The sequence below is a fragment of the Rhea americana genome, unplaced genomic scaffold (assembly GCF_003343005.1).
Source record: "Rhea americana isolate MKP2758 unplaced genomic scaffold, rheAme1 scaffold_154, whole genome shotgun sequence".
Lineage (NCBI taxonomy): Eukaryota > Metazoa > Chordata > Aves > Rheiformes > Rheidae > Rhea > Rhea americana.
In genome coordinates, this window is record NW_028185639.1 from 2,213,598 (window position 1) to 2,229,152 (window position 15,555).

A 15,555-nucleotide genomic window follows, 5' to 3' on the forward strand; every position below is an offset into this window, starting at 1 on the left:
TTTGCAACTGAAGGGCAATTTCAAAGATATAAAAAAATAATCTATGGCCAGTTAGTTATAGCATTCAATTGGCTAATTAATAAACTTTTATACCTTCCATTACTAAAAGAATTACTAACATTTAGTTCCATAACTAAATGATCACAACTATGTGCTAATTCCAGACCGAAGATAAAACGTTAAAAACAAAACCTATGTATCTACACTAAAATTTTCCTCCTTTCCACTGACAGTGCCTTCAATGCTAAAAATACGTAAGCCATGAAAAAACAGGAGACAGAAAAGATAAAACAAATAAATAAATTTAAATTGTGGAAGTGGTGAATGCCACTTAAGAGCAAGCACAGTGAAACTGAACAGGTAACTTTCCCCACAATTTATAGCACCCAAAACCAGAGGAAAAGTAGTTTCATGAAAAGCAAAACTAATGAATGCTGATTTCCTGCAGAACTCTGTTGTCTAATAAACCATAACCAAATCATCATTGTCATTATGGCACTTTTAAATGATTTTCCTTATTTATATATGTATTTTTTCCCTCTCATTCCCCTTAAAAGTTTTGCTTCTATAGTAGCCTTCATTGCTGAGTCTACAGAAAGGGTCTGTTACAATTAACTGCCATTTCAATTAAACTAATAGAATCTGGTATCTTTCCCAAATTTGACTAAAGCTAAACAAATATAATAAATAAATAAAACTTAAAAAAAAAATGGATGATGGGTAAGATAGAGGGAATTAGAAAGACAAAGTAATTATTTAACTCTTACTTCCTTAGGAAAGCAGGCTAAAACTGAGGACAAAATGTGGTAATAAACAGAGCAGGATATGGTTTTTGCCATACTGCCATGGCAATATTAAGTCTGAGTTTGGTTGAATTTTCTACAGCTTCTTACAAATAACTGATCAATTTTAGTAAAAGAATGCAGCTTCTAAACAAGAATGGTGTAAGTCTTCACATCTTATTCGTATTTTGTGACTTATAAGCAGTTATTTCATCCCTGCAATTTAGGGCTACAGAACAAATGAAAGGCACTCCATTAACTTCAGCGGATGTTGGATTAAGTCTCAAATTGTGAAATTTGCAGTGGATATTGAACAAAGAATTATCTTCAGGAAATGTAATCAATTACATAACACCTTACATTTACATAAAAAGCCACAGATAGTTTCTGCTATATGCATATATCTCAGTTTTCAACTTACAGATTCTTATTTAAAGGAACGAGGTCAAATAAAATGAGAAGAAAATTAACGTATGAATATTGAATAACACACTTTAATACACTGTGCACATACAAGGCCTACCAACTGGTTCATTATATACTTCACAACTCTTGTAATCTCATGAATCGCTCTCAGAAACATCATTTCCTCAGCCTTAAAATTGCAATAAAAATTAACAAACCTGTAAAGCATCGATTGCATTTTGAAAACAGTTTAATTGCCCAACAATACTTCTGGAGACTGTTACCAGATGGTGCCACATAAGTGACAAATAATCCTCACTTTCATCTCTGAATTTCTGAATGTCCATCATAAAATTACATCCCAGTCTTGCTTTCACTATAACCATATGTTTAAAAATCAGGCTAGAAGAGGAAGAAAAATATTACAAATTACTGTAAAGTAACTTTTTGAGGGGGCTACATAAACTAGTTACATCAGTATAGGACAGAGCTGTAAATGTTCATAAATCAACATAACTTAGTGCATAAATCTTTGAACTTGGCTAAGACTTTATAAATACAGTACCCTAAATTTACACAAAGATAATTTAGTTTCCCTCTGACATAAACAGATTTACAGTTAGGAAAATTAAAATTTCTGTTTTTACTAGAAAATTTGTTTTCCCAATTCCATTTTCTTGGAAAAGTTACATATTAAAATATATATTAAAGTTTATATACTATATATTAAAGTTTAAAAGATGAAATTCAAAAATATTATGAACAGTTTAATGATAAGAGGCAGTGTCAGCATAGGTCTTTTCAGGGAAAAGATATACTAGTATTTTCAGATATAAGAACTCATAGCCTGAGAAAAAGGTAATCATGGTATTATTTTAACAATGCAAAATAAAAAAAATACTTAGAACTTTGAGTTTTACATTGCTCAAGAATCAGGATGCTCATTTTAATAAAAATAAGTCAGTCAACTTACAGCCTGTGTCTAGTCCGAGGCAAAACCTGAATGGCTTCATCTAGCACTTTTAGCGCTGTCTCCCAATCAGCTTTATCAGCATGTATGTGGAATAACAACCCATATAAAGAGGTTCGCAGTGTCAGATCTTCCTCAGCACCTTTGAAGTGTGTTCAAATGATACATCATTTATGAATATACCTCAAAGTTACAACAGTCATATCACAAAACACTGCAGTGGGGGGAGCTGTTTACAATCAAACCAAAACAAAGAACATACCTGGAAGAAAGTATCCAAGTGATAACTCACTACTTAGAAAATCCTTTGTAAACCACTGATGCAAAGGCAGCGTATCCTTCTTTTCCTAAAGAGACAAAAAGAAAACTCCCCTTTATCTTTTGGTAAGCATACCTCTGTTATGCTTCTGTTTTATTTGTAGACTAATTAATAGATTTAATAAGATAGTAATATGAACTATCAATCTTATTACTGAAATAGCTATCTGTGCAGGAGATGAAAATTACAACCATTCCTCAAGAACAAATTCTATAGTACAAACCCAACACTACAATAACCAGACTCAGTAATGTTCAGCCAGCAATAAGCCAGAAGTACTGGCTAAATAATACAAGATAGCGAAGTACTGTATTGTAGGACCACAGGACACCCGAGGCTGGCAGGATCTCTGGAGATGGTCTGGTGCAACTTGCCTACTCAAGCACGGTCAGCTGGAGCAGGTTATCCAGAACCACGTCCAGTCAGGTTTGAATATCTCCAGGGACAGAGATTCCATAACCTCTCTGGACAACAATCAGCAATAGCTTGTATTTTCAGACTACAACAGCTTTTGAAATACGGCTTGATGTCCCATTTTGCTTTTGTCCCATTTTGCTTAGATGGCTTTACCTGTGACACTTTGACCATCAAAATTCTCACCCAAAGGCGAGAGAGAGAATAACCCTCCATCCCCAGCACAGTTTTGTACCTTCAAAGATACATTCTATTCTCTGGCTTATTTCACAGATAGATCCATATACAGTTCTACTGATACACTGACCATTGACTACATAAAGGGCTGTGCTAATAAATTATCTGAGCTGGAGCTACAACTTTTGGATGACTGTTATATTATCACTCTCAAAGACTTAGCAGATTTGGTCAAATCAGTATTTATTTCACTGAAGACACAAATCATCTCAGTTTTACCCCAGTGGTAAAGGAGAGACTCAATGCTGGTGTCAGCAAATTGAGAGAGCAGCTAATGTGTAATTTTGTTTTAAGAAAGCAAGTAATAGTAATAGTAAAACTTTTGTAATATTTGTTTTTATGTTTTGCTTTACACATTTTGAGTGTTTAGGCTGGTACATATCTCAAGGGAGTGAGCAACCACTGTCCTGCTGTGCTAAACTGAAAATAATCCTCCAGTATGTGGTTCACCAAATACGTAGCTGCATATAAAAACTCTTAAGACTTAACCTGACCAAGGATCACTGGAGTCCAGCTCCTGCCTCTTAAAGTGATTACTACAGCATGTAAAAAAGAATTCATTAATTCCTGAAATAATCAAATACAAAACAGCTTGTTTACAGGAAGAGGTTTTTTTCCTAATATCTGAGGTTACTATACAATCTGACTTACAAGCATTGCCAATCTTTCAGAATAAAAAGTCTGTGAGATCTACATAAATGCCTCAAGTTTTAGGGAACTTTTTTTTTTTTGTTTGTTTGCTTTTTATTTTTTTTTAAACAGGTTTTATCAAGGTTTGGCTCTGAAAATACCCTGTAGCATTAGCTCTGCAAATAATTAGACATTTAGAAACGCATCTACGGGCAATTAATGTTATCCATAGGCTGTCGAAGTTCATTTAAGTTTAAATTTCGTATCACTGTGCTTTCAGGTACAGAGTATACTCATCAATTCTGTCTCCTAATCACTTTGAATCAAGCAAACTAGTCAGCATCTCTGATTGCTAGTGATTTACACATGAATTAAGGAGAAAATAAAATTAAGTTTCTATTCTTGCACTACACTGCAAGATGATGCACACTGAGCGGTCACATTGGGACCATGGAGCTTGAATGCATAAGTTACTACTAAAACTTTCAAGACTTGATTCTATGTCCATTGAAATGCACGGAAAACACTTATCAGCCTCAGTGACAAGTAATCAAATCTAGAGAGAAATGTATTAACTCCATGGAATTTTGTAGTAAGAAAAGGAAGAGCTCTAAATGTATAAGGATGCTTGAGTGTGCAGAAAAAATTCCATGTGACAAGATCTGTTGGATGTTACATATCACCTACATGCCTAAATATTGTTTCAAGAGGAAAAAGCTTCCTTCAGTTTACACATGCTGCTCATAAAGGAAATCCGCAAGTATTTAATTTTATCATTGACTCTCAGCACTTTTTGAATTGTAATTCCTTCCTACCACAAAAAGGTCAAATATTCTGTTAAAACACTGTCCGAATATATACAAAATAGGTATTTCTTTTTGGAGGTAGAAATGAAATTAGAATCTGCAGATGAGAGGAACATTAATTCAGTGGTAGCTTTCTCTGAACATGTCTTTGAAGGTCCGTTAGAATCCTCACTGGAAGTGAGGGATTTTTTTCTGGATTTTCTTTTGAATATTTTCTGAATATTCTCCTTGGAAAGCTTCACAAAGTGGGACACAATAGCCTTTCACAGAGTAAATTATTTCGAATAAAAGAGCTGCAAGCCTGACAGTGGCCTAAACCAGAAAAAAAGATCAAATGGAGAAAAAGCATATGATTGCCTGTATGCGTGAATATGTGTTATGTGAATGCAGGTAAGAGAACCTTTTTGTGTTGGGAGTTTTTCCTACTTCTTAAGATAGATAATCTTGCAGAAGGTACCCATGGCTTTGAAGAAAAGCAAATTTCTTCTTTACCATCAGTACCAGTTGCTAAACACAAGCACAACTAATAATAACTATTAGATATTCTTACCGGTTTGTTTTTAGATTCTGCTTTAATTATGTTCTTGAGAATTACTTCAGTGGGTTCTTTAAACTGTTCTCTGTCATATGGAGAGCCTATCAAAGGTAAGCATGTATTCCAAAAATGTCTAGCTGCAAACATTACAAGGGAATAATTTCCTGCTTCACCTGCATACCTGAAGAAAAGAAAGTACACCTTAATGGCAGAAAAACTCCTACTCTAACCAAAGTAAGAATTTTTCTGCTACAAACAAAATTTGTCATTTTCCTCATCAAGACATCACACTATATATATCCCACCAACGAGGGGTTACCATACAACCTTACTGTAAAATATATTTTCCATTTTTATATGCAGAACACCTTCACAGATCCAGTAGTACTAGCAGCAAATAGGTATCATATTGATGTTTTCACTGTATTCCCACGCAACACTAGTTAAAGAGTCTTCATTATAAAAATCATTAGAAATCGACTTGAGATTTTTTACTGGTATAATTTCCTCTGTTTGGATTCCTATTATGTTAGCTTCTCATTATAAAACATTAAAAAACAAACAAAAAACCCCCAATTCTTAAAATGCTATGGATAGCACATAGTACGAGGTATCACTGTAACATAAAAATATATTCTAAATACCTTTAATTGCACGCAAATGAAGTGTTTAAAACATATTCCATGCCAAGTTTACTTCTAATTTATTGATATTCTCCATCCTCTTATGAGTGAGCAGATTTTTAAATTTATCTTGAATTAATGCATTGGTACTAAGCAATCATCCATCGAATAGTGTCACCATCTTCAAAAAATTAGTTTTTGAATCTAGCAGTCCCTGCCATTTTCTCAATTTCACAATTTTTAGAGTCTGTCTGCTTACATACGTTTTATCTTAATGTTAGACTTCCTAAGGCCTAGTTTTTGCTCATAACCTTTTTCGTTCTTTTTGGAATGTGTTGAGCTATCTGTAAATGCTTAGTCTTTCCTGAAAAAGTGCTTGTCATGCTATGTAAATTAAAGAATACAAATTTGTCTATTTGCAACATGACATCACCTTAAAGTTCTGTTATACTGACTATTCTACCTTCCTTTCATCACTCTCTCTTCAATGATTAAGAGACAGAAATATTACAATGCTAACAGCCTCACATCAGCCATCACATTCTCCTATTTTAAGAGTTCTAATTGTCTACCTTTGTTCACAAAATATTTTCCCAAAAAGGAAAAGAACAGATACCAAAGTCATGTACTATCACATGTGCTATCACTTCTCCTTTCTATTTGTTAAAGTAATTTTTCCACTTTGGGTTCATGAAATACCCTCCAGAGACTGAATAATTTTCACAGTATTGAGATGATGCCTTGTGACAATGGAGCCTTGACTGACTGGCTGGGGAGCAGCTCTGCTGAAACAGAGTTGGGGGTCATGCCGGACAGCAAGTCAAACACCAGCCACCAGCGTGCCCTGGCAGCAGGGAAGGCCAGCAGCATCCTGGGCAGCACTAACAGGAGCACTAACAGATCAAGGGGAATTACCTCTCCTCGGCACTCCTTAGACCACATCCAGGCTCCTGCACCCAATTCTGAGCCCCCAGTACAGGCAAGACATGGACAAACTGCAGTGAGCTCAGTGGAAGGCCACCAAGATGCTCTAGGGGCTGAAGCACTTGTCCTGTAAAGAAGGGCTGAGGGAACAGGGCTCGTTCATCCTGGGAAGAGGCGGCTTCAGGCCAATCTAACAGAAATGTTATCAGAAGACAGAGCCAGACTCTTCAGAGTGTTGGAGAGCAGGAAGAGGAAGAGTGCAAACAGCATAAAATCAGACAGGAGAGGTTCAGACTAGCTACAAGGAGGGTTTTTTTTGCCATGAGGGTGGTTGAGCAGTAGAGCAAGCTGCCCAGAGAGGTTCTGCAATCTCCACCCTTGCAGGTTTTCAAGATCTGACCGGATGAAGCCCCGAGCCGGCCCTGCTGTGAGCAGGAGGTTGGACTAGAGACCTCCTAATGTTGCTTCCAACCTGGGACATCCTATCATCCGACAACACTAAAATGCCAGGTACATGGAAGACTTAGTACTTGGTAATTTTAGTAAACTGTAAGATTCTGTCAAAATCTTTGTTAAGTATTTTCAACTTTAAATCTATTTTGATTTTCATCAGTCTTGAGAGAGAAGAATATGCTGATCTGGTCCCAAAATCTGTAATTCAAATTTCTGTTTTACGTCTGCTTTCTCAAAATAAAACATACCTGGCACCCTGAACAAAGGCTTTTGATGCTGTTACACGCAGATGTTTTTTCCCAGACAAATTTGCCATTATACTCTTCCCCTGTATACAGGCAGCAGTACTTAACATTTCTTCTCTCATTGTGTTTTCAGGCCTGAATAAAAGCAAGTAATTCAAGATTATTCTTACAGGGTAACAACAGACCAGTTCCCATTAACAATGCTTTCAAGTTGTTACTAGACAGATGTCCTCACCTTTTTTACAGGCACATACTTCCACCTACTTTTCTATTAATAACAGAATATATTTGAAAATTTGAACATTATGTGAGCAGATATCAGAAATAAAATGTCTTCTCCTTAGCTCTAATGAAAATAACTGTAAAGTCAGATGAAAAATTAAACTATTTACACTTAGTGAAGGGAGAAAATAGATTTGTGGTTTTCTCTTCATTAATCCCCATTGTATTAAACTGAAGTCCAACATACGTGGCTAGCATTTAAAAATAGAAATACAGAAAACTAGATATAATTCTTGATACTTTCTTTTTGACTTAGCCTCTCTTATGCCTGGTAAAAATATCAACAAGGCTTTAGAGAAATTGATTTGAATCATTGTGCAGTAAATTTAGAAGTGCAGAATACAGATGTTAGCACCAGGAAAGTGATAATCCATAAAATTCCATTCTGCTATCTTTGGATAAGGCTGATTTTGTAAGAAAATAGGTGATACAATTTTCAAATTTTTTAATATCTTAGTTAGAATATGCAACCATTTACAGACCTGAACTGTAGACATTTATGAAGAAAAAGAAAAGAACTTCATAGAACTCATGTTTACTATGTTAGCATTTGTAGTTGGCCTAGCTTCTACCTTTTAGTGAGAACTATTGTGCAGTTGTGATTTCTGACCACAAGAGGACACCAGTGCTCTACGGTACAGTTTAACCAGGAGAAAATTCAAAGTAAACTTCTAAGTCTTTTTTGTCCTTAAGGTGTGTTTTACCATAAAAAGATTGAGTAAGTTTATCTTTCGTTTCTCTGGAGACCACATTTCTGTGACAAAGAATCAAACGTTATCACTCAGTAGTTTGTAGACTGCTACAAATCTGGAGTCACTAGTGTGTCCAGTCACCCTGGAGTCAGATTGCTACAAGTCCAGGAGACACTCACGCACACATACGTGCCCTGTTGACTCACATGGAATACAAAATTCGTGTGCCTTCCAGAACTAAGACAAGAGCCCCAATCTAGAGTTGCATTGTCTTTTACTCAGACTATATTGCAGGGTTAAAAATCTAACACAAGGTATCTAAGTGACTGCTAAAGGCAGAGGTGGCAGAAGAAGGAAATTTGGCTTTCACTTCCAACTATACAGTATTTTTATTTTTATAAAAGATAGTTTGACTTCTGATTACATAATCAGATTCATTCACTCCATATGCTCATTCTTCATAACTTAGTTCAAATATACCGTATTATCATGTAAAATTCAATATACTCACATTCCATATTTCTTCGCATCGCTATTGTAGCAAAAATTCTCAGCTGATTGCAAGATCCTTTGGGAACAAGTCATTGCTATTTCATACTCATGTAATACGTATGCAAAATGCGCAAGTCGTGTCAGTGTCTGCAATTCCACTAATGAATCTGACCAGATACAATCTAAAGCCAATTTCACTAACTGTAAAAAATATTTTAAAAATCTCATTATGCTTTTATCATGATCTATTTATGTACAACAGTTATTTATCCTTTTCACACCAGCCTACTCAATATACAATCAGATTATCTTAAGTCTTTAAAAGATAAGTGGATAAAATGTCGCATTTAGTTCTATAGTACAAACATAGATAAATACTTACAGCTGTACTTTCATACCAGTCTGCCCAGGCATGGAACAAGTACACAATAAAATAACGTAGAAAATCTGATACTGATGAGCACAATAAAATGAACAGTGGATGGAGAATCATYGTTCACCCTGTGGTAAGTATTATGATTGTCAATGTAAATCCAGCTACAAATGTGCACGCCTTTTGACCAGCACTGTCAGCTCACTGTATGTCCTCAGTCCTCTTCTGATAAGCAGAATGGAGTAGGACCTCTGCAATTCAAAGCCCTTTGTAGTTAAGCCAAAGGTGAGAAAGGCAGACTGCCCCATTGCCTCTTGTCCTGTCACACGGAATAACTGAAAAGAGTTTGTCCTCGTCCCCTTGACACCCTCCCTTCAGGTACTTGTACATATTGATAAGATCCCCCCCTCAGTCTGCTCTTCTCCAGGCTGAAGAGGCCCAGCTCTCACAGCCGTTCCTCGTAGGGCAGGTGCTCCAGCCCTCCGATCATCTCTGTAGCCCTACRCTGGACTCTCTCCAGGAGCTCCATGTCTCTCTTGGACTGGGGAGCCCAGAACTGGACACAGGACTCGAGATGAGGCCTCACCAGGGCTGAGTGGAGGGGCAGGATCACCTCCCTCCACCTGCTGGCAACACTCTTCCTAATGCACCCCAGGAGACCATTGGCCTTCCTGGCCACAAGGGCACATTGCTGGCTCATGGTCAATKTGTCATCCACCAGCACTCCCAGGTCTTTCTCGGCAGAGCTGCTCTCCAGAAGGTCAGCCCCCAGCTTGTACTGGTGCCTGGGGTTATTTCTCCCTAGGTGCAGGACCCTGCACTTTCCCTTGTTGAACCTCATGAAGGGGAATCATTAACAAACTGGTCACAAGGAGGATATTACCATATCGCTCTCCAAAACTAAGCCATTGAGTGAACAGCTAAAGCAAGCTCATAACATTTGGTAGAAATGCAGAGATCAACTGAAATTAGATACGTAAAGTTTTACAGGGACCCAGATCCTAGTCTTTAGAGAACAATTTCTATAAAAGTTTCAGACAATTTCATAAGATTCCTAGTTAACTGGTGGGGAAATATCTCTCAGTCCTTTAAGGAAGCTCTTTACAGCAGGAAGTACAAATGATAAATATGGTAAACAAACAGGTAAAACTACAGAAGGAATTCTGACACAAATCACTGCTTTGAAAATATGGAGCACAAACCTTTTTTACACCACCTTTGTTCCTCTTGAAAAGCCTGCTGCAGGAGAACTGCAGCACTGTTCAGTATGAGTAATAATGGAAGACTGATCCAAAGCAAGTACTTTAAGAAACTATGTTAATAATGTAGTTCCGCTTTGTATGAGACTCACCAAAAAGCCACCTAATTTTTTAAAGAGCAAGAAGTTGTAGTTGTATTCTACCTTGCAACCTCCAGAAGTAAATTCACTATCACATTAAAGTCTGTGTTGAAATTTCAAGAACTTGCAGTACATATCCTAAGATAAGGTTTTATCTTCTGCACAAAAACAAAAGATCACAAATACCATTCAACATAGAATGCATCTAACAGCTGTAAGCATCATCTGTTAGGGCAACATAGGATAATGTAGTACTGGTATGCTACCTGTTTTATGGATAAATGCAAATATCCAGTCAGAAAAATCTTCCATCTGCTATAACTATTAAACTTCTCGGAATGTTTAAAACAAAACAATGGTATGAGAAAGGGTTCAAAATGAATTATTTTTGTCTCCATTCAAAACTGAGACTGAAATCACATTTATATTACACAGTTTCTTAAAACTCAAGAGTTAGTAATATAAAACTAAATACCTGAGATAAGCTAGGAAGAGTGAAATCCATGAGACCAAGGCCATTACATGAATACATTTCCAGACCAGTAAGAACTCTCGTGATAGGATTTTCTGCTTCATCATTATTCTGAGTGGTAAGAAAATTTGCACATTTACACTTTCTTTTTGAAACAGAATATTATTAAAGACATTAAATGAGATTACAAGGTATATTAACTATATTTGGAAATCTCAATTTTCATTAAATAGGTCTATTGTGGTGATTTTGGTTATTTTGCTTTTTTGATAAATTTGGGTATTTTGCTTTTTTTTTTTTAAACTAATATTGGGGAATTTTGAACTACTACATTTTCTATATATAAAAGTATAGCAACAATACAACGAGCATGAAGTCCATACATCACTGAGGGATTCTGGTTTTACTTAACATGTTTAAAATAAAAGCTAGGAATAAAATATTAATTTTCAACCTACTAGTTCCATATTCTATATATATACAAAGAGTTCACATTACACGTTGATATAAATATTACTGATTTATATCAGGTATTTTAATGTAGTCATTTTATTATTTTAAATGTATCAATTCAAAAACTGCTTTGTTACACAGTCACCATATGACAAATACCACCATAATTATTTTGAGTAACTAAAAACAGAAGGCAGAATTAAGAAATGCAGACTCATTGTTAAGCCTGAAGTGAAAACTTGTTGCATTCTGTAATAACTTGGGGGAATACTGCTAACACTTATTTTCATATTGTATTCAAATATAGGTGGAAAATGCACATTGATAACTCAATTTATCATTAAATAAATTTATGCAGTTAATTAGAATCTTTCACTGAGAAGTTTCAATGTCAAGCACGATTTTAGAAAAATAATACCTCCTCCTCAGTCACAAGTTTAAGTCCAATCTGCTGCTGATGTAACTGTTTTGCTTTCACCCATGTAGCAATGATCTGTTGTCGTACAGCAAGAGGTACTACTTCAGTAGGTGTGGTTCTGGCTGTTAAATTTAGGGCAAATTCACAAATCTAGACACCAGGGAGAAAATAAGAGTAAAACACAGAATATATGCACACAGCTTTTTGTGTGGAATGTATGTTGTCCATGAACTATATTAATATTACCGTTAATGCATGACAAATAAAAGTTGCAGTCTTGCTCGGACTGGTAAGGAACTTCAGGATGGATCTGGGGAGGACCTGGGGCAGGAACTGTAGAAGATGACAGCTTGCTTTTTTGCAAGACTTTTTAGGTTTAAATTTATATGTAGCGTAATAAATRACTGCAGACAAAAAATAAGACTGCAACAATGAGGGCTTTGTACCTCAATGGCTGCTTTGATATCAGGAAGTCCATTGGGATCTACTGACAAAAAATGGACGAAATTTGCTTTCTCAGGTCCCTTTGCCGCAGCCTTTCTATTTCTATCTGCTGCTGCATCTATGTTTTTCTTCTCAACAAGTTTTGACTTTGGAATCCAACACAGAATTAAGCCTCGAGTCAAAGCGTTACATAACATCAGTAAAATTACAGTACTTCTGGAAAAGAGAACAAAAATCAGAAGTGCATACTGCATCAGACCAGGATAAGAGGAAGTAATAAAGTCATCAGCACTACTTTAAAATCTAGGGGGTTTTTTAGAAAGCAAAATTACGGATGTTGCAAAAAAATTATCCCACTGGAGTAGCAGCTAAAAATGTTAAAGATAGAAAAGCATAGCTTTCATATTTTGTATTGTGTTTATGGCAGAACAGGATTTCTCCAAACCACTGTGAAATTTACAGTCCCATTTTCATGGGAAATTTTAGTGCATCATTTCTTATTTTTCTTCTTTTTCCTCCCTTCTTTTAGATTTCAAAACTGGTAGTAACTAACTTACTCTGAACAGAAATATTTACAGTGAACAACGTATAGTTAACTTCAGAGCAACTCACAACAAGCAAACAGATGCAGGAAAAGAAATTTTTCCTGATTCTTTTTGACTACGTCAACAAAACACTATTTCACATGCACATGTTGCTCTTCCTCAAGAAAGAGGAATGAAAAAGTCTTAGTCTAAAATTAATATGGTTTATAACGAATAGCAAGAAAGGCGTATTGAACAGGTTAAGACTTTGTTTTCAAACCAAAAGATGGAGTTTATCTTCTGAAATACTCCACAAACACCAAAGTCCTACTTCTAATAAAAAACAGCAATAACATTCATTCAATAGTGCAGAGTGATTAATCATGTTTGTAAAAATATTTTTGGAATTCATATCTTTGTTTCAGAAATAAGAGCACATTCATTAGCAAACTTATCTATTTACCCATTGTGCCCAACACTCTTGATTGCTCTAAAAAGAGTTTGCAGGTACTCAATAATCTCCCTCTGTCTTCCTGCAGTGATAAGATGTTTATTGTAGTTTAAGATGTACACCACAGCATTGTGAACAATCCAGGCTTCATTTAATTCTTCTCCTATTTCAGCTGCACGTTGGAAATTTTCCATAGCATACTGGGATAAGTACTTGATCCATAAACTACAAAATTAATATCAAAAAGCTATTATTCAAAAATTGCAACACGAGAATAGATGTATCAGAGGGCTAGATATGCAGCAGTGTTTCAATTAGAAAAATAGTTTTTGGAATTACTTTTGGGTTGCATTTATTAGCCCTTTGTCTATTAACATATTTTACTTAGATAGGGAGATGAATCAGGAAAGGAATTACTATCCACATAAAATGATTAGTCTCCGACACTCAAATGCTATTAGCTTAGAAAAGTAGTAGCTCTGAAATCTAAATTTCATGCTTTATCCACAGGATGTTTTATAAAGTGTGCGTGAATCCACATATCAGTGCTAGAAATCATTAAATATTATCTATGACAGAGTTTTAACTTAATACAGATACAAATAAGGCATCCCTTTCAAGTACTTAGGCAGCGTTTTTTCACTTAAATGCAGGTCTTCTTACACTCAAAGATATCGCCAGATGTTCTGAAACACTACATCTATTTTTAATAGAGTAACATCTTTTTATTGCCTACACAATAGCATTCTTTTATGAATAAATCAATTTTCAAGATATATACTGCACTCATTATTTAGAAAAAGAAACAGTATTAAAAATAGAATCTTGAATGACCGTACAGAATGGCCATGATTAAGTAATGAAACCAAAAAGCACAAACTGATGCAGAGTATTATTGTGTTGCCAACTCCACAGGTCATATGTACTGATGGACAAAAATGCTTTTTTTTCCTGTAAGTTTTTAATTTGGCAAGAGAGAAAGGGACAAAGTAAGTAAATTAGGTAAGCTCAAAAAAAAAAAAAAACAGTTTTGAAACAGAATCCTCATCTTCCATGTCCCTTGGTTCTCACCAGTTTATATTTTTTCCTGGTTTTCTCAACATTTGCAAGCAGATGATGAGAGAAATTTTGCTTAATCTTCAATAATGTACAGATAATGTCCAGCTAACTGTATTTCATAGCTCAGCAAACAATGCTGATATCCTTCTACTTTAGGACATGGTGACCACTATAATAAGGAAAATATTAGTATGAATGTAAACACAAAAGGGTTTAAATATCATTTTTAAAAATCTCTCCCCCGCTTCTTTGTCTAGCGACAAATAATACTGCGAGATTAGAAAAAAAGAAACTTGCTATAATCTACTCTCCCTTATTTATTCCTGCTGACTGGAAGGAGCAAACTAGTTTTGCAAACTTGAATAATTCATTGCATGTTTATTCAGGTACTCGGACAACATTATAGTTATAGGAGCTACTAAGAAAAATATATTTTGGGGGAAAAATATATATTATATATTTCCCACCACCTTTCCTGTCTAAAACATAGACCATGTGATGACAATGAATTTTACTAAAAAAAAAAAAAAAAATTTTTTTTGAAATTATCATCTATGTGTGATTATAAAACACTGCTAAAATTCCTAGATCTTGTTATAAATAAAAACACCTGTATGTTTTCCATTCTGGATCACTTTCAAGACAACCTGCAACATAGCCTGTAGGATGCTGACTTGTATCTTCTGGAGGTACAGCAGGATTGTTCAGTTCAACTGCCTGCAATCTTAATAAATGAACAGTTGCCTAGAAAGATACAGAGAAATATATTTTCTACAGAGTTTATCATTCTGAAAATAGACTTTGTCTTAGTATTTGTGTTAGTACCTCTTCAAGGAAGGAAAAAATACAGAGTATTTTTTCAGATTTTGTGCAGAAATACAGAAACCTACCTCGAGAAATATAATGTAAAATAGTTCACAGCCTTCCAGTTGTTTACAGTTAATTTTACTAAATAAATAATCCCATTAGGAAAAATAATATGAAAAAAAGAATTTAATCTTGATGGAACTTTAAGGCTCCAGAAATATAACATCAGATGTTAAAAGATTTACAGTACAATCCTTCATTAAAAAGTATTATCACTATGTATAGTGAAACTATGGATACAGTTAGCTTCATGAAATAATTTTATGAAGTTGCTTCACGAAACTAATTTTTTCCTTTATTTCCCATGGAGATACAAAATAATCCATAACCCAATTCAAAATTCTAG

At 35.2% G+C, this 15,555-nt stretch overlaps 1 protein-coding gene across 1 annotated transcript in view; it reads right to left on the reverse strand.

Annotated features, from left to right (window-relative positions):
• The window catches only part of CFAP46 (cilia and flagella associated protein 46), an 83,351-nt gene that overhangs the window by 43,567 nt on the left and 24,229 nt on the right, over positions 1-15,555 (reverse strand). The window contains exons 17-27 of the mRNA XM_085299781.1: positions 14,953-15,086; positions 13,296-13,508; positions 12,311-12,524; positions 11,865-12,014; positions 10,997-11,104; positions 8,829-9,010; positions 7,347-7,478; positions 5,114-5,279; positions 2,420-2,504; positions 2,161-2,299; positions 1,406-1,589 (exon numbers count right to left, since the gene is read on the reverse strand). Of these exons, the coding sequence (XP_085155907.1) occupies positions 1,406-1,589; positions 2,161-2,299; positions 2,420-2,504; positions 5,114-5,279; positions 7,347-7,478; positions 8,829-9,010; positions 10,997-11,104; positions 11,865-12,014; positions 12,311-12,524; positions 13,296-13,508; positions 14,953-15,086 (1,707 nt within the window). The remainder of the gene's footprint in view (positions 1-1,405; positions 1,590-2,160; positions 2,300-2,419; positions 2,505-5,113; positions 5,280-7,346; positions 7,479-8,828; positions 9,011-10,996; positions 11,105-11,864; positions 12,015-12,310; positions 12,525-13,295; positions 13,509-14,952; positions 15,087-15,555) is intronic.